The 20,131-nt window shown below is 44.8% G+C and overlaps 1 protein-coding gene across 3 annotated transcripts in view; it reads left to right on the top strand.

Annotated features, from left to right (window-relative positions):
• The window catches only part of LOC105688662, a 51,461-nt gene that overhangs the window by 26,247 nt on the left and 5,083 nt on the right, over window positions 1-20,131 (top strand). The window contains exons 1-9 of one of the 3 annotated variants that reach the window (XM_048657705.1): window positions 6,683-7,012; window positions 9,472-9,564; window positions 14,718-14,852; window positions 15,030-15,194; window positions 17,843-17,977; window positions 18,348-18,617; window positions 18,709-19,083; window positions 19,193-19,615; window positions 19,700-20,000. In XM_048657705.1, coding sequence (XP_048513662.1) covers window positions 6,962-7,012; window positions 9,472-9,564; window positions 14,718-14,852; window positions 15,030-15,194; window positions 17,843-17,977; window positions 18,348-18,617; window positions 18,709-19,083; window positions 19,193-19,615; window positions 19,700-20,000 — 1,948 coding nt within the window. In that variant the 5' untranslated portion in view covers window positions 6,683-6,961. Of the gene's footprint in view, window positions 1-6,682; window positions 7,013-9,471; window positions 9,565-11,738; window positions 13,358-14,717; window positions 14,853-15,029; window positions 15,195-17,842; window positions 17,978-18,347; window positions 18,618-18,708; window positions 19,084-19,192; window positions 19,616-19,699; window positions 20,001-20,131 lie in introns of those variants that run through there. The other 2 variants (XM_012405169.3, XM_048657704.1) reach the window with 2 other exon arrangements.

The following is a 20,131-nucleotide window of genomic DNA, read 5'->3' as shown; positions in this document are numbered from 1 at the left end:
TTGGGAGGGTGTTGAAGATTATCGCTCCTTCTACCGTCCGTGAGAATCGGGAATCTGCGTATCGACCACCCTCGTAAAATCGTATCAACGGCGAAAGATCGGAGGGTAATGGTGCGTGTAGAAAAATTCTATGGTGCGTGTAAACGTTCTGACCAATGCAATCAAAAGTTTAATACAACGTTTCGGGAATATTCGTGTTATACCCCACGTTCGCCGTCGTGATTATTATCGCCTACCTCACGGCTATCAATCTCAAAGCTTTGCTCGAATTACGAGCGGAAAAAATAACGTCGATCGATCGTAGAATCAGAATTGACCGCGAACGGAATATCGGTAGTTTTGAAATAAGATTGAGGATTCGTCGAGTTCGTCGTTACGATCATCGCAGTTCGCCGTCAAGATTTTTGATTACATTGAATCATGGATTGAATTTTAGTAAATTAATTACAGTATACTTTGAGAGAAGAAAAAAAAAAACAAAAAAAAAAAATTGATATACCTACGCGTGCGTGATTGAGAATCTCGATGAAAGCGAACGAGCGTTTTGAAATTTAGGCGCTATTTTGATTATAGCCTGTCAAATTACACGTATGAATATTCTCTTTTATACTCGATTACATGAATTATAATAAATCCTCGAAAATACGGCCTGACGTTGAGTTGAATAAAACGCGAATTGGTCATCGGGGAGCCTTCAGCCGGAGTATAATAAAGCGGCGTACCCATTAACCGTTTATATTCATAGCCGTAAAATTTTTAATCGCACGTACGATGCGTTTCGTTCGATTATAACATTTACACGACGAACGTCAACCCGGACACGAGGTCGTCAAGCAATCGGCAACGACTCGAATCGTCGATCACATTCATAATTTTCGCTATCCCAAACTTATTGAGAAGATCATTTCATTGTCAGTGCACGGCTGACGAATGCTCATTGGGGCGTTCAGGTGAGAATCATGTGCGGTTCAGGACGTTCGCTCGTGCCTGCGAGCAACGATCGTTCTAAATTCACCTCATCAAGTACAGAGGTAAAAAAAAAAATAGACAAAAAAAACTTCGCGGGTCTCGTGCGCGCATTGGTCCATCAATTACGAGGCGGCGTGCGATGGGGTATTATTCGCGTTGGATCGTTTCGCTCTCCCGATCAGACTCCGCGTGATTCTCCGTTTGTAATTTTGCGGCAGCATCTCGATTGTCGAGAAGGTACGTACCTAGGTGTGTACAGATACAAGTAAACTACGTAAAAGTTTCCCTCGGGGCCCGGGGGGTTCGGGACACCCGAGCGCTTCGCGCCAAGATGGTCGCGGGTCAAGATCCTCCCGCCGATTCAACTTCGAATACAAACGTCTCACGGGCTCATCGCGTTCTCCCGCCAACTCTGGTCGCCCAATGAGAATCTCCATCCGGTTTATACGCCGACGCAAATGCTGCAAGGGCGAACGCTGCCCGCGTCGCCCTTTCGTTTGAAAACTTCTTTCCGAGTTCGGACTTCCGTTTGACGAAAACGTTTCGTCCGGACCGTCGATGCGGGGTACGAGAATTGAGGAGGAAAACCGAAAAACACAATTTCTAGGTCTCGCAACATTTTTCTACTTCAATTTCGTCGGATCGCCGTTGTTTGATTTTCGAAAATTCCCGTGTCCGAGGTATATATACGCTTGACAAGAGGCCAGTGCATTGCGATAAACTTTTACTCCAGTTTGAATCTGGAAACCGGTTTACTCGTAACAGGGCTAGCGTGCCCCGGGTGCTGCTGGATGCCCCCTTTGCCTTCCCCTTGATTCCCCTTCCGTTGGTCGAGTCACTCGGGTCTTTGAAAACCGGTCGTTCTCCATCTTTGTTCTCCTCTTTTTCTTCCTCTTTTTCCCTCCTATCCTTCGGCTCACTTTCCTCCTTCGCGCGGAGTACTACGAGACAGCCTCTTTCACGGCTCTCCTCACCAATACCCTCCTCACCAATACCCTCCCCTCGATCTCCCTCCTACGGGGGAAAATATCACGATGTCACGGGCCCCCCCGTTTACCTTTATTATTGGTAAATAGTCGCGTTGTCCGATCTGCGACGGAATAGGTAAGGAAAAAAATAATTACAAAAATTAATATACCTCGCGATAGTTGTACGAAGATTCTTGTATGCAGTCGGTACGTTGAGAGGAGCAGAACCAGTTTACGGTGTCGTCTTTTTTCCCTTCCATTTCTCCTCTCCTCTTCCTTCTTTTTTTTTGTTTGTCTCTCCATCGAGCGCACGTGCGCAAGGCGGCACTTGGCGAACGGCGGAGTAGAGATATGCTCTCGCGTCTATTCATCGCGCGAACCAAATAGTCCGCACTGCAACTTGATATTAAAACCCACCGAGCGGACGACACGTTGCGGTAAAAACGTAAACAACAATTGCGATATTTTGATCGACGATATTCACAATGTTTAAGGATTGAAAAATAACTCGCATGATTTCCGAGCATCCCTCGTTGCGAAATGGATTCGTATTATACCCACATAACTCGCGTACTCTGCGGTACGAAACGTATAATAGATATTCAATGAGTTGCATCACGATGCATGGGTAAGTGTATGTATGCACGTGTGCATATAGATGAAGATTGTTTGTCCGTATACTACCGTTTATGTCAGCTATAGGGTATAGTATATAGCGACGGACATTCGCATTTACGAGGACAGTCGCTGTCAGCTGTTGTAGTTACGAGGGAAACTAATGGGCCTGTACGTAACCAAAGTGATTAAATTGTTTCCATAAATATGCATTACGTAGGTGAAGTAATGAGTGTAGTACCTTATGTACTGTGTACACCGATCGTCGCGATAACCGAGATAAGCAGGGGCGATAAAACCCTTGTTACACAATTGCCACGAAAAACTGAAACAAAAAATTACAAAAAACAAATAACTCGAAATCTGTTGGAACGAACTGAATAATTCAACCGGTGATCTTCTAAAAACCGCACGCTCAACAGTTACAGCGTACAAAGCAATTACGAGTAACACCCCGTCTCATTATTCCGATGGTCACTCGTCTGTTTTGAGGTAGGCAAGTGATTTGTGAATCAGGAAACGCTGAGCGGATGCAGATCGCACATTATGTGGACTGGACTGTATCGCAGGTGCTGAAATCTCAAATCTGGACTTAGACTCGCTCCGTATTTTACTTGTATGCAAATATGATAAGCGATCTCATTCGGAATAGACAAATTTGGTAACGGGAATATTCGGGGGTACATAGAAACGACACGCTTCGCTCGGAGCGCTAAAACCGACCGACTTCCTACGAATTCTCGTCCGAAATCGTCTTGCAAAGTTTCAAGATCCAGTCGAGAAAATTATCCCGCCGCGCTGCCGATGCAGATTTACAATTTAGGGGAAGAAGAAGAATCGGACTCGAAGTAACGCCACCCTGATACGTACGGCATATATTCATACGCTAAACAACGAACGTGACTTAACAGGGATACCGTTATCGATGAATACATAATGTTATTCTCCGGACAAATTTAAGCACTTCGACCCCCGATTTAAGTTCCCTTTTGAAGAGAGCCCTCTAATCCCTCCGCCGAATGTCCGGGCAGGCTAACCTGTCGTTGGAAACCTGCACCTTTCGGAGCGAGAACATCCACCAGGTATACTTTACCAACACCGCGTCGAGTTTACAAGGTGCATTCGGTATTCGTGTGTCGGATACGGGCGAAGGGACGCCGCCTTGCTTAAGCCAAAGCAAACTCGCTACGTTTCCAACCCCGTAAGACTCTCCCCAAACAAACCCTTCGTAAGTTTCGGAGGGCATGTGAATATAACCCCCGTACAATGTCGCTCGTGCGCCGCAGGTAGGTATAAGCTTTATTCATAGGGCACTTGTTTTAGCTTACAGGTGCAGTTTCCTGTCTCGGAAATACGTCTGCTCGTTTTCTTTTTCTTTTTCTTTTCTTTTTGTTCTCTTAATTTTATTCCCGACGTATACCCGGCTATCTACATCTCGACGGTAATTATAAAACAGATTAACGAACGAACATTTCGCTTAGAGAAATTGGCACGCGAATTAAGTACGATCGTTTACGTAACGAGCGTTCGGATCTATTTGCCATATGGATTTATATACATTGCACGTACATATATTCGTGTAGCCACACTACACGGAGTTGTACAGAAGTAATGCGGATAACGAGACCGACTACGAATGATCCGTTATGCCCGACATATGCTTCGACGTATTTTATAAATGCAGCGATCATTGCGAAATGATTCCATTGCACGTGTACCCGAGTATATGGAATATTACGCGCACGTATAAACGCTCGTTCACATTTATACCTCGGGGGCTTTACGTAGATTTTGCAATAGCTGCACTCTATCGGGAAGAGAAGATGAGCTCGCTCATCTGCGAGTACATAAGCCCTGTACGCTATGTACCGAAGGAGAATCGGGCACGCGAGACCTTTCCAACCTTTCGCTCGGATTATATATACAGTATATATCATTCGCGGCGGGGAGGTGGCGGGTCGCGGCGTCTTCACTTTTTGTTCCAGATAACGAAAACCGCTTAGGCAATCGCAGGTAGGTGTCAATCGTCGCCGCAAAACGAATAAGAAGGAAAGTCAATAGAAACGGTTTTGGATTTTCTGTATAGCGTACGAGGCGACCGATGCCCACGCTACGATACGCCCGTTTTGTAAAAACGACTCGCGGTCGATGACGAATTTTTGAATAATTCGGAATGACCGGATCGATTAGTGGGCGCATGGGCACGCTAAGCCGATTTCCGGTGCAGGCGTATATACGTATAGCTACCTCTCGAGTAAAACCAGGTCCGAATAAAGTCCCTCCTACGCACAATGGAGCGGCTATTTGTTTTTTCTCACGCGCAAACGGCCGGGCAACGACTCTCGCGTTGTGCGAGGGTTGTGAAATCCGGTACAAAGTTTTGACCGTCACGGTCACTCGACGTGTACGGATGTGTATTACGTGTACTCGAAATCCAGACATCTCGAGACCGGCGCCTAGACCGGCTAGGGACTAGAACTTTTTCTGGGAATCGGTCCAAGAGCGAATTATGAGAAAAAATAAACTTCTCCCCGGTCGCCGCCGCCGCGACGTTCTTCGCGTGAGTGCAACGGCTAAAACGTTAACGTTATGGAAACACTTGATACCTACGTGCGACGAGACGACCCCTACTAGATCCTTGTATACATTTTCCAGACACTCCGGCGGTCTACGCGGCATCGGAGAAATCATTTCCACCCGTCATTGTTCTAAAAGTGACACTCGACAGACTATACGCCGTATACATAGATATACACCCTCGACCGTTTCTCGGAAAAAAGGCTGACCTTTAACCCCTCGCTCTCGAGTCTCAGGGTCTCGGGTCACTTACCCGCAATCTCCTTTTATACCAAGTAAGCGAAAAAAGAAGAAACGCCGCGCTGCGAAGCCCCGATCGGAACCAGTGGAAATCTACGTCGAAACTAGAGAACGGTTGAACGTTATACTCGTGAAATTTGAACTATTGGAGATCTGCAGCGATGATAAATTTTTGGGTCCAGATCCGTGGTGATTGTGATTTTTTTTCTTCTCCTTGATTGAGCAGTTGACGCAGCGAAGGGGAAAAAAGAAAAAATCTTTCCCAATGTCGCGGTAATATACCCCCTGAAAAACCTGTTTCTTATTTACACGGTATGAAAAATTACCATTTTTCATTTGGAGAGGGTAAAAATATTTATCATTCAATAACAATTCGGTAGTCAATTCAGGAATACCTGTCGCTGTCGTGGCATAATTTTGTCCGAAAGAGAAATGAACGTTTCGGACGTAGCGAAAAAAATCGTTTCGAATTCTGGCTTCGAGAAAATTATTTGTCATTCCTGAATGAGATGGAATTTTTTCATTAGTCGCATGTCATTAAATTGTTAATCCACCTCGGTCGCGTACACACAGCTGTAATCGGTGAGTCGCACAAGGAAATACAAGTATACAAATTCACCGCGATATCAAATACTATATCTGACTAGGGTCACCAAATTACTTTACTATTATGTACGAGCGAGCGGACCAAATTGCGCAACAATTACAGACCGACGTTGGTTGGGACCTATTCGTGAGAGCGCGTATCCTACCGTAAAATGATAAAACGGTCCCCCTTTCCGCGCGACCGCCGTCGCCGGTCCCCGAAGAGCGGCTGACTTATACGAATATACGATATCCACACGAATATCGGTACCCGTAGACGCGACATGTATAACGACCACGAGTCTCCGCGGCGGCTATACTTCCACCTCACGCTCACCCCCGCAACGTCCCCGTGCGTATAGTAAAAAATGGCCGCCCATCCAACCGGCCCAAGTGGGCCCAGGACCAGGTTCAGGTATACAGCGCTGTAGTAATACTATATAGTAACGTAGTACGGTATAGTATAGTAAGTTGTACAACCGCGGTCTGGGGGCCGTAAGAAAGAACGAAGCAAAGACGAAGGCGATGCTCTACAGTTTGTGCCGGCTATACTCCGCGAAGAATATACCTTTCCGAAGCTGACGAGGCTCCGCTTACCTTATACCTTACCTGAGTATACACGGCGTCCGGTGGTAGATTTCCGCGGTCCTATACGAAGTAGTGTCTCACCTGTCCGCCGGGGAAAAAGCGCTGCGATCGTTTCTTCGGCGACCAGGCCCAACCCCGGCATTGTTGGAGTGACGCCCGCGCAAGAGAGTACCGAGTAGTTTCCTTCATGTTTAGATTGTTGTTGTTTCTCTTGTTGTTGTTGTTTTTTTTCATCGTTATCATCGTCGTCGAGTTGACGTTCGATCGATTCTAACGAAGATGGTGAATACGAGCGTGTTTCATTTCCACCGAGGTGATCAGTGAGGCGAAAGACACTGTTTTATACTCCTTTCGTTCGTCGTTGTTTTTATTTTTTTTTTTCCTCTCAATTGTCACCGGGGCCGAAGGCATCTCGAAAGATGAAGCAGGAGAAACCTGCCAGGAGGCAAGCGCTCTTCCAGATCGCGAAGGTTCGTTCGTTCGTTTGTTTTTTTCAAATTTATACGCACCTCTCATCATCTCGCCAATTTAATCCCTCTGATCCTTTGCACGATTCGAACTCATCGTATCAATTCAACCGCAAAGTCGAGACGCAGGTGGCGCTAACAAAGGATATTTTGTATCGTGTATCTTCATTCAAACTCTGTATCTGCTGAATTCTAATCACAGACGAATCGTGGACCATTTTTTTTTTATCATCTCATCTGCATATCAGTGTGTGATTATCCCGATCACCTTGGGCAGGTCTCCGGTTCGGGGGTTCGTCGAAACGAAAAGATTTTTCATTGGTCCTTTCCGATCGCGAGGCTGCAGGATATTCACTTTGTTGGATAAAATCAGATAACGAAGGGAAAAAAGAAAAAGAAATCTCGAACGCACAGGGTGAGAAGGAGAGAGACGGATTATAGAGAGGAAGGGCTTTGCCGCGGCAGCATTGTTCTGGAGTCAGTTTTCAACGGACTCTGAGATCACGGTCGATTTGAAATAACGATAGATCCTCGCGAGGATCAGATGCCATCGTACGATATATTGCAGGGATACATTATTTTTGTGAAAACGTGAAAAGAGATTAGGAGAAAGTAACGCTGCAGGGAGAACTGTATACAGGGAACACAACTCACAGTGTCTCAAGAGAAACCAAAACTAGTTTTGACATCGCGAGAGAATTTGCTCAAACGTTCGTCGAGTGCGTGAAATAAAAATGAAACAGAAAATAAGTAATCGCCGTTAAACCATACTTGCGCGATGAATAGAGTCAGTCACCCCCACGAGCAATTAAGGAAATCGCTAATAAGAAGATATCGTCATTAAGATTTCAGCGATTGACTTGAAAGAAATTCGCAGAATCGATATCGAACGCGAGAATATTACTTACTTTATACGCATTCTTTTCCACACCCACTTCATGCATGTGATATTAAAGCAGGGAATCTGAATAATTTATGCTCACGTATAACGTAGAATTGTGCAAACCCGAACAAACGTATAATGCCGTTCATTTATAGCTACATATTTCTGCCGGCTTTGTTTCCTCTCCATCCTATAGAACGTTGAAATTATACGTGTATCTTATAAAATCACGCAGTTAATGCATAGACATTATAATAATATCGTCGTCCTTCGCGTATGATGTGTGACATGAATTTTCTCCTGCACATTGCAGCGTGCAACGATGTGTTATGTGTATTAATAACGTCATGTCGGCATTCACACCGAGTTACGAACCACCTATAGTATCGAGCAGCTATACGCACCATGGATACGTTCGACTGATCGTAGCTGTAACCAGAAAGTACCGATGTCGTTTATATCTAATAACTGCCGACGCGAACGTGGGGCTATGCGGCGTATCTACATATTGAAAATGTATATCATACAAATGTGTGTTGAGAGGACCTCGTTGTGTACCAAATGGGACGTATAGCGTATAGTACATTATACCTATACACAGGATTGGCCGCGGCAGGCATTCAACTTTAACTATCCGACTAACGGTTCTTCTAGTATGCCTAACGTATGATATACGTATACTGTATTATATGTATACACAGGTATCCACGCGACTCGGGTTGCACGAAATTATCGGTCATGGGACAGCGTCGTCTTGTCAAAAAATATTTCCTCATTAACATCGAAATCGATCGGTGTAGCAAAAAAATGAGGTGAAAGATCCAAATTCTCATTCCCAGTTGTTTCAACAAATGACACCACAGTCGACGATTATTTGCGTTGGAAACAAAGTGCGAAAATATGAAATATCGATGAATGAATGATTCGGTGGGGATCGCAATCCGTGATCGTAACGTTTCACGTTGATGTACAACGCTCCATTTTCGCAGCGCTGTACGTACACTCGCTTCGTTGCTTCGCGCGACGTGTCTTGCCCAGGCGTTGAAGTCACCGCCATCTCAGGCTCACGCGCGACGCGCAGCACATTTCGGAAACCGCTAGTTTAAATGTCACGTGTGCTTCGCTCCGGACGCGCCTCGCATCTTCCGGCTAACGTCACAATTTACTTTGTTTTCCATTATTATGCTACGCGTTATATTATATATGCGTTATACACATGCGAAACACGCATCGAACACTTTTTAAAAGGGACGTATTGTTCATTGTTTTCTACGTTGAATCGATGGAGTATAGTATACGTTATACGAACGCCGTTCGTTCCTTCTTTTTTCGTCATTTTTTTTACAACCCATTCACCGTGATAATCATTCCTGCATTTGATTAATTAAACACAACTATACCCACCATATACAATAAGCGCTGTGTAAATTCTTTCCACAGGAGCTTATCATACAGATTTTTGTTCGAGCAAAATCTGTTGATTGTGGATTTAAATCAGTCCACACGCATTCTAATAAATTACGAAGACCATGGTATAATTTCGATTGGTTGTAACGGTGTCCTTTTCATATCGTTTCAGGTCTTATGGCACCTCGATATATTTCGACGCAGCTTCCGCGAGCTCTCTGGACATGCGTGCATGCGGGAATCCTGCATCTTTTGTGCTCTCAAGGTAAGAATCCGTATAGAAAGATATTCACTTCAATGTACGACCACAGAAAAACCCTCCCCAAAGAAACACCGTATAATTTTCGAAAATCGTGCACGATCTACACTTCGGCTGCGGTATCGGTACAAAAATTATCGTTCTACAGGACTCGGCGAAATATGTATGAATGTCCTTCCTTCGAATCGACGTAAATTTTGAGAAAAAAACTTTCTTCCCTCGTCAGATATGCGGTGTTTAAATTGCTGAATTGCTGAAATCATACTTTCAAAAATCCCTTCTAAAATAGTGTTCAAACAATGGACGCATTTGCCCGTGAATGTTCGTTACAAGGGCAAAGTTTGTATATACGTATGTATGTATAAAATGATGTTAAAAATAAAAAGACGACGACAACAATGAGCGATAGAACATTCACGTATCCATTTCCATAGGGCACACGAGTTGCTTTGTGCTTACCTAGCTCTACCCTTGCGAGAAATAGGTGTACGGTGGGTAAGGCGTACGTGTGTGTTAAAATGTAGGTACGATAGAGTCCGGAGGATATATCGTGCGGAGGTATACCTATGTTCGAAGGAGGAATATATATATATACAGAGATAGCGATACACGCTATAAAGTACTCGAGATTATTACATCGATAGGAAGTTGTAACGGGGCCTCGAGCCAAGACCAACCGACTCCTTTCTCCGCGCGAGATTCTCAGAGTTGCGGCTGACGCGATTGGTCGGCCTACCGCCGCAGGCTAAGAGTCCGAAGGTTTTACAGAGAACTCGCGTCACGTAGGACCCCGCTGCGATGGACCAACAGACGTGACTCGACGACGGAGTCTGCGTCGTTCCAGGCTGTCGGGTTCCTCGCATCGGGTAGCATGGGTTTTACTTATACCTCTAACTCAACCTCCGTTCTTCGTGCAGCCACTTCGCGGCCCTTTGTTCAACCCATTTTATTCCGATATTATTCGCGACTCCCCAATCGTATCCTCTCGAGCAACGAAGAAAATAGGATTCTATTTCTGATCCTTTTTTTTTTTTTTCTCTCTACAAAATTCCGTTCTACTCAGAGGCTAGGAGAACGAGTCTTCTCGCTTTCTTTCTTCCTTTTTATCCCTTCGGAGGGGTAACGTGGGTAGCCACCTCCGTTGTGCGGCGCTAGATGTGTGTCGGGGTAAAATTAGGCACCTGCGCCGCATCCGAAAGGTGGTCAGAAAAATCTACCTGCCCCGTAGCAGCGTGAGCAACGGCAGCCCTAGAACCTGCGGTGAGATGCCGGGTGACTAAGGGAAATAAAATTTGAAAACTTTCGAGCTATTCTCGAGGTCGGAAGGGACGCGTATTTCACCCCGGCGGACGCTCAAACTTCCGATCGATAAAATTTTACGATCGTACGATTAGCATTATGCTGAAGGTAAGGAAAAAAATGCGACCGACAACGAGGTACTTCATCGGTGAGCGTAATGGAATCGGAATTTACGGTTCCGGAAGTCGCGGAAGAAACGTTGGTACCCATAGACCCACGGGTGGGGATTCGACTCCGAGAATCGTACCTCGGTAACCATTAGGCGTAATCGTGTTAACGATTTGCGAAAAGCTGTTACGAGATCAGGACTGTTAGATAGCAGTTGAAATGTGTATATAGGGGATAATTGTTCGGAATACCGATCCGTACGAGGATAAAAATTAAATATACTCAGAACGGAAATTGCAGGTATATTTGAAAATAACTTCCTCCATGTTCGTAAGATTATGAAATTATTTGGATAATGGGAAACTATCTCTCTATCGCGTGTTTCCGCGCGGAGGATATTGAAAGGAAAAAAGGATCCTTCCATTCTAGTTTCTCTAGCGTAATATAAAATCCATGTCAGGCTCCTTCCTATACCCTACTCCCGTGCAGAGCAAAGCAAAGCGAAGCAAAGCTCTCGAGAGGTCTAGTGTTTCCCTCTCTCTTTATCTTTTCACTGCACTTCGCGTACGTTCACGCGGACCCTGGTTGTATTGGGGCCCCTCGGAGAGGGTTGTGTGGGTGAAGTGGGTCCGTACGAGAGAGACTGAGAGTGACGTCATCCAGTCCCAAGTCCCAAGATCTATTGAGGCGGTGTGCAGGGGGCAGACAGGGGCGTAGATCTCGGAGTCGGTGGTACGAGGGTGGGGACACTTGGTCGGCACTCCGCAAGCTGCTGCCACCAGGTACGCGCGCGCTTGAGTGTTTCCACTGTCCGAACGTACTATACCGTCCTCTTTCGAAGTCTTCGAACGATTTTGGGGAAAAAAGAAGGGCTGGCGCGATACCGAAAGCGATTTTATTCGAAAATTCGGACGATAGCGATCGTTGGGGTGAAAATCTCGTCGAAGTGGAAATTCGAGTTCGACAGTCGCGGAAATAAAAAATACCATCCCACCCCCCTTTGGTTCGCGGTCGTCGCACCTGAATCCCCTCGGATATACCAGAAGCCTCGTCATCACGTGGCGGTGAACCAGTGGAGTTTTGAAAATCCAAGTGAAATTCGTCGTCTAATGCAGCGGCCAGGTGAAAGCGAACTTGACCCCTGTGCAGTTAGTTTACGTACAGTGAATTTTCGGTTGGCATTCGAGGAAATTTCGAACGTACGTTAACGCTCGTTTCCTTGAAGTGCGTGTCACCGATGTGTCGGCAATAAATTACGTGAAAATTTGGTATTCGAAAAACTGCCGGATATTCTTCGATATTAAAAGCTCTCGCTAACCGCGTTGTTGCGAAGGAAACGAAAATCGGAAATAACAGTGATAATTAATTTCGAGCGACCCAATTCGACCGAGGAAAACGTGTCTCCGGCTTACTTACACGTAAAATTCCGCGATAAGAAAAAGTGCGGACGAATTTTCCTCGAGCCTCGTACGCCCGATTCGCTCGAAGTGTCGTAAGAATTGTATTCCCGGTAGAGCACGGTCGGCCCGAGGATCGTCTGAGCATTTTTGTTAAATCACATCATCCGTGAGTTATTTATCCAACCGACGTCGCTGCTTATCTCACGGAGAAACCGCAGAGAGCGCAAATACATGAAGCTGAGATAAAATAACGAGCTTTCCAGTTTATCAAGGCACTTGACTCCGAGCTAACGCGTTACTATCAACCTTACGTTTTTTTTTACGGGGAACCTGAACCTGCAACGTTTGCCCTGCGGAGTTATTCAAATACCCTTATCGAAAAACAAATGTACATGCGTACGTAAAAAAGTCAGTCAAGTGCCCATCCGCGCGTACGACCGATCGTGAGATTAATTCAGCCGAGGACGTCTTCCTGAGTCGTTGATTTCGTGGAGAGAGAAGAACAACGAAGAAATAGATAAAAAATATGACGCGAAGGTCCCAGCTTCCCACCGGACTGCTGCGTCCCTGTTCTACGAAGAAGCTGATTACGAGAGCTCGTAGAGTGCGATGAGGTCAGAGGCGCGGGCCGAATCATAAATAAGTTTTGATTTAACATTAGGGACGAGAAAAGGGACGAATGTGTGTATTCGGTGATGCCGTAAGACGACCCCGACTGGTCTCTCGCCGTGTAGTAAATTTGGTAAAATACTGAGACGAGTGTCAGCTGGATAATTGAAACGATGTTGAAGTGGATAAAAGTGCGTCAGGATCCGAATGCCTCGTGTGCGGTTCAATCCACGACGTCCGTTCACGCGGATAATTCACAAACGATCGGCGATAAGGATAGAAATTATGGAAGCGTTCAGGTCAAGGCGGAGGAGGAGGCCGAAGACAGTGGAATGGAGAGAGAGGATTCACCTGCAGGGATCGATCTTAAGGATCTGAAAAAAGTAAGTGATCGGCGCACGTGGGCGCAATCGATCGAACTGCGTCTGGTGAAACAAGATCCAAAAACCTTATAAATTCATTCGCCGCAGGGAGAGCAGAATTTTCGGGATCGCCTGACGCGCAGATGCCTTTTCTCGTATCACCGCGTACCAATTTTTTTTTTCCTTTTTCCAGCCCACATTTCGCTCGTAATCGCTGCTGCAGTTGCCCCGTACGTCAGGGATCGATTATTCTCGAACTCAATCTGTGGCGCACATGATAGGGTAGACGTATCCCAAACACCTGCACACCTGTGCGGACATGTGTGATGTGATATTCTTTTTTTGCATCGACTCGGAATTTTTTGAAACAACATCTCAATTTCGTCGGCCGCTGCAGCCGCGAATACCTCGTTACGCGATTCTTATTCCTTATTTTATTTTATTCAAAGCCGAAGCTGTCGGACTCCGCGATACGTTAACGTTCGCGTTTATACTGCATTTACAGTATTTCCTGGACAAGTGTGATTGCGTAATCGGCTACACGGCGAGCTATCGAACAAAAACTTGTCTCCTCTCTACAAAGAAGCGCGGAAAGATCGAGATCCCTCCTCGTTGACTTCGTCTTCATGATCGCGCTCGGATCGAACCTTTTCCACGTCGCGACGTTAATTCGATAAAATCGCGTTTGTCTGCGGTCTGTCATAATATTATCGATCACCCCGTAGAACGAAATATATATATATATATATATATATTATACTTTCTACAACGAACGAAGGAACGAACGAACGAATGAGCACCGAGAGTTGCGAAAGAGTTGCGATCGCAGTGTAGAGCCATTCGGATAATGCCGATAAATTTCCACACGTTAAACTCGTTCGATAAATGCCAGAACTCTACAGGGAATGCCGCGGCACGAGCTGCAGTAGGTACGTTTGCATATTTAGGTATACCGCACGTTATGCTTGCACGTATATGGCGGTATAAACTTCGCGGATTTGTTTTTTTTTTTCTTCTCAATACCACAAAATAAAAGTGAAAATCATCGGTGAATGAAAACCCAACAGCTGGTGCGCTCGTTATGTGTACTTTACATCGAGCATAGGTATATCCTTCGGTGAAACTGCAGATCAACGGAAATAGAATCCAAAGAATGCCAATTTAGATCGAGTTTCCACTAATTAACGACCGGTTTTACCGATCAAAAAATACCTGACACCGATCGGGCGTTGCGCTCCCGATAGACTTATGCCTCGTTATGATATATGTAACACAATTAATGTCCGTCCGAGACAGTAAGATTTACGTAACGTGTAAGTGGGATTGAAAAAGCCTTTTTCGGATTAATGAGACGATTCCTTTTTTTTTTCTGTGATTACAGGACCTCTTCTCCCAGCTTCAATTCTCACAGGAAAGTGCTTTGCCACCGGATGCTCTGCGACGAGCACTTGCCGAAAGTTTTCTCGATCAACAGAGATTTCAACTCGGTTTTATGGACGACGCTGCCGAATGTTTCGTAAGTAATTTCATCCGTCCCTCTTTATAATTTGTTAATCTATAATTGTTCTTCGCGGACACATTTCTTTTTTGGACCGCGTCGTTGTTTATCAATCGACTAATTTGAAACCATTTTCTTCACCGGCCTGACACTGAATCTTTAAATAATCGAATGGATCGATTTTTCCGATTTCAGGAGAACATTTTGCTGAGAATTCATCTCCACATAGCGAGCGGCGAGGCTGAGGATATGTGCAGCGCCAGACATTGCGTACCTCATCAAAAGTTCGCCATGACTTTGGTCGAACAAAGCGTCTGTGGTGCTTGCGGGGCGACTTCGGAACCCTTGCCTTTTACTCAGGTCAGTAATTTATGGGAGAGGAAAAAAAAAAAAGAAATCGATCGCTGAAAAATGCACGTGCAAAAATTGCTCGTGCGTCATTCCGCGCATGTTCCGAGCGTTGTGAATTTTGAAAACCGTGACCACGCTTACGCCCGCAAATCGGCCATTTTATATAGCCGAAAACGCGATGTTACCAGCCTTCTTTTTTTCCCACGATCTTTTTCAGGTAGACGCGGGCGGACATAATGCTGCAAACTCAGCATTGTCGAGTTCGCCCACGCCACGGGCTTATAGAAGAATTATAGGCGAGCCATCGCTCTCGCCCAGTCAGATTCCGGCTACTTTTGTTAAATGTCACGTAGTTTTATGCCCCATAACGAAAAAAGGAAAATAATACGCTCCCTTGGTGCGTAGAAGCGAAGCAGCGGCGCGGCCTAGAGTGGAAAAAAAAGAATTCTTTTTTCACCGGCTTGGAAAAATCTTTGAAAATCATTCTGCCGTTTAACATTGTGGAAGATTAGGTCTTCCGCAGCCGATCGTGAGCCCGAAAAATCGCTGGAGTGACTTAATCCCGAAGCCATGCGCTCGCCATACCGTTAAATACCTACAGGGTGACCCGAACCCTTTAGATGGTCGCGATACGATACAGATTGGATCAGATTAGTTAGACGGGATTCGCGTTAATCCAAGCCCCGAGTCTCAAGAAAGCCATACAGCTTATGTACGAATACAGGGGGAGGTATGTGCGTTTTGAGAACGGCGGAAAAAGTAAAATTCTCACGTCTCCGATATATAGGCGTGGATAGGGATAAGAGAAATCGTTCTTCGGGTCAGCAATTATACTTGGACTTCGTGTTTTCACCCGTAACACGGATCATTAGCTATTATGTGCGTTGTACGTTCGTAATTTTCTATTAACGATTGGGAATCTGAACACTGCGGACATGGAAAAAATTGCCAAGTCTTTTATACGTTCGAGAATAAATAATAGGCGAATAAAAGTGAATCGGGTTCGCCGATTTCGGTTTCTATAGAGCTAACGACGTTGCGCCTATCCCACGCACTCATACGCGTTCATGGTAGCACAGAATAACATTAAATACGGACTTCTGATACCGCGATTAAGCGTAGGTGTCATCGAACGCTGCAGGGCGGAATATCGGGTTCTCCTGCAGTCCCCGGTATACATATACGATAATATAAACAAGTAACACGATACAATTTGCATTGGTCACGGACGTTGCTTAGCCGGAAAAGTTGTTGCTCTTACCGTTAAGCGAGCCAAGGAGTTTATTTATCGAACAGTCTTCGCAGTCCAGCTATACGAAATCCAACTATCGATATTCGATCGCGTGAATTTCGTCTGTCGCTCATTTATAACACCAGCATTGCACGCCGGCGCCGCATTAGATTCCATTCGTCGTTTAAATTTCTGTCCCGTATTTTCTTTCCAATTTCATATCACTATAATTCACACGCATGTTGCGAAGCTTAATTGTCAATCTACGAATCTTTCTCATCGAGATATCTTAATTTTTATGCTTCAAAAAGCGATAAATTAGCGATAACTCGATCATTTCGACGCATAGATCAATCTGGCTATAAGATTTGGTTTCTTAGTTGCATAGAAATACCTACACGACGAAAAACTGTTAATTTTTGAGCCACATGGCAGAAATCTTGGGGGGTACCCCTTGGATTTGTTTCGATTTTTAAGCAAAAAATAAATCATTGTTTTAATTGGGTTTAATATGCTTTTCTGGCGTATTTTGACCTCAGGAATCCAAATCTGGAAGAAAAATTCATCTATCTCTAAAATTGACCGAGTTATCGCCAATTTTCAGCTTTTCGGGGTCAAAAATAAAAAATTGATTTTTAAGTCTATATTGATGTAATTTGAGCTCAGGAATCTGAATCCAAAAGAAAAATTGGTCTATCTCTAAAATTGATCGAGTTATCCTCATTTTTAGGCATTTTTTTGCATAAATTTGCGGATATCTCGAAGGGAAAAAATCGTAGCTCAATTTTCTTAACGGATTCGTGTTCCTGAGGTCAAAATACATAAGAAAAGTGCCATACGATCAATTTTAAAAAATAAAAATTTTTGGCCAAAATTTGAAAAAATCGTAAGGGGTACCCCTTGGAAAAATCTCAAATTTTGGCCAAAAATTTTTATTTTTTGAAATTGATCGTATGGCACTTTTCTTATGTATTTCGACCTCAGGAACACGAATCCGTTGTCCAAATTGAGCTACGATTTTTTCCCTTCGAGATATCCTCAAATTTATGCAGAAAATCGCATAAAAATGGGGATAACTCGGTCATTTTTGAAGATGGATCAATTTTTCTTTCGGATTCGGATTCCTGAGCTCAAATTACATTAATATAGACCAAAAAATAAATTTTTTATTTTTGACCCCAAAAAGCTGAAAATTTGCGATAATTCGGTCAATTTTAGAGATAGATTAATTTTTCTTTCGGATTCGGATTTCTGAGGTCAAAATACGTCAGAAAAGCATATTAAACCCAATAAAAAAAATCATCAATTTTTGACCTCAACTTTGAGAAAAATCCAAGACTATAAGCTTGGCGTTTTTGTGGCTTAAAGAATAGGGAAACTTGCGTAAAAAATACATGTTCCTGTCATTGCAATTTCCCCATTACAGATGGTCCACTACGTGTCCGCTTCCGCCCTGACATCACAGGCGCGTCAAACACCGCAGACCTCGAGAACGTGCCCCGATCTTTTCGGGCAACTTCTGCGGCGAGCCGGTGGAATGGGAGACATACGCGATTGTCCGGTAAGTGATGAGAAAAAAACCCGAAACTTCAAACAACTGAAAGAAAAAAACCGCAAACTTATGAACCCACGAATGACTCTTCGCGAAACGAGTGACTCATTCGGAAAGTGGAAATAAGTAGCCGGACGCCTCGATCTGGTCTTACATTTCCTGGAATCGTTGTCTACTCGGAGAGAGTTCACTCCGTAGTAAAAAAGTTTCAGATCCTGTTCATATATATATAATACGATCATTCATTAAATGAATTCATTCAGAAATATTACCGAATTACGACCATCGCGATTAACCAAGGAGGAGAAAAACTTCGTGAAATATTCACGGCGCATTGATATCGGTATTCGCGATATTCATCCTTCGAATTTCCTCGCAGAGTTCCTGTGGCGCAAAGATTCAAATTTGCCGAACCCTCATGAATCGACCCGAGATAGTCTCGGTGGGTGTTGTATGGGATAGCGAGAGACCGTCTTTAGAGCACATCATGGACGTATTCGCGACCGTTGGGACGTCTCTCAGATTGAGCGACGTCTTCCACAGCGTGGTCGACTCCAGATGGGGAGCATCGACCGTCCACAATCTCGTCGGGGTCGTTACCTACTACGGGAAACACTACTCGACGTTCTTCTTTCACACGAAATTGAAGGTGAGCTTTAAGGTTTCCGAAAAGCGCGAGATCTTCTCCGAATCGCCCCCTCAAAGAAATCCGTAAGAACGTTGTCGAATATTTTTCAAAGGTCTGGATATATTTCGACGACGCCACTGTCAAGGAAATCGGTCCACGGTGGGAGCAGGTTGTGGATAAATGTAGAAGGGGGAGGTACCAGCCCCTACTTTTACTCTATGCGACCCCCGGTGGGACACCGGTAAACACGGAAAACGCCCCCAAAACTGTAACGCCGTTTCCCAATGGAAACGGTCTGAAAACTCCGCCGAAAAATAATCTGAGGAGGTCCGTCACGCCGAGTCCGGAAAAAGCCGCTATCAACGGCAACGCGAGGCGAGCGATAACCCCCAACCCCGATAGTCCACCTCACATTTACACCCAGCGAAGGATATACAGCGATTATCAAAACTTGACGGATATTCAGAACAACATTTTTGGGAATCAGGCAAGTGTGGGGAAAATTTCTTTAAATCAGGTTCTAACTAACGTCGATGAATCGGAACCAAAAAAAAAACAAATCTTACCGGAAATATAATGATTGATTGATTTCACAGGGTGTGGACACAGTCGACGGTGACGTCGATTCGAAATACATAAGTAGACGCGCGGTCGAAAATGTGATGCAGCAACAGAAAAAACAACAGATGCAATTAACGCGAAGTTTGAGCGCGGGTTCAACGCCCCAGGACGGAATAAGTATTCCGGATCATTTGAACGTGCCGCGAAGAAGAGATTCTGGAAATTGGTCGGGTGACAGGAACAGCGCGTCCTCGAGTTCATCGACAACGATGGACAACCCCTATCTCTACATCGTCAACAAAATGCAGAGGAACTCGGGTGTGCCGAAAAGTCCGACGAGTAAATCCGGCGAACTTTCGAGCAGCAGCAGCGGTCACTACGACGCCGGATACGATTCGTATTCTTTGTCTTCCACAGACAGTCTTCCACTTCAGCAAGGACTGAAGCATAATTTACAGGTAAAGGGAATAACGAATCGACGCCGTCTTATTTAACAACTGTGATAAAGAGAATTTATTAAAAATGATTTGCAAATATTTCAGCTCGCTCAGATCCCCGAAGGGTATCAACCCTCCTCGGGAGACGACTGCGAGCGTCTCTGTAAGGAAACGGATGCCTTGCTGGACAAATCCAGAGCGGCGGAAGATGCCGGAGATCTCGGCACCGCCGTAGCGCTTTGCAATGCAGCGAGCAGCAAAGCGAGAGCTGCGATGGACGCACCGTATAATAACCCCCATACGATTACGATTGCGAGGATGAAACATAACACCTGCGTTATGAGGGCGCGGAGTCTTCACAGGAGAATATTGCAAGAACAAGCCATCGCCAATGGCGAAAAGGAAGGTGAGCATCGGCAATTGCACCCCCTTCCATTTTTATTCATTCCTTGCTTTTTTTCTTTCTTTCTTTTTCTCGTAAAGAACCTTCCAGACGTTTCGAATGTCCCGAGTAATCGAGAAATTTTCACGACCAGT

The sequence above is a fragment of the Athalia rosae genome, chromosome 6 (genome assembly GCF_917208135.1).
Source record: "Athalia rosae chromosome 6, iyAthRosa1.1, whole genome shotgun sequence".
Lineage (NCBI taxonomy): Eukaryota > Metazoa > Arthropoda > Insecta > Hymenoptera > Athaliidae > Athalia > Athalia rosae.
This window is presented reverse-complemented; position numbering and strand designations above follow the sequence as displayed.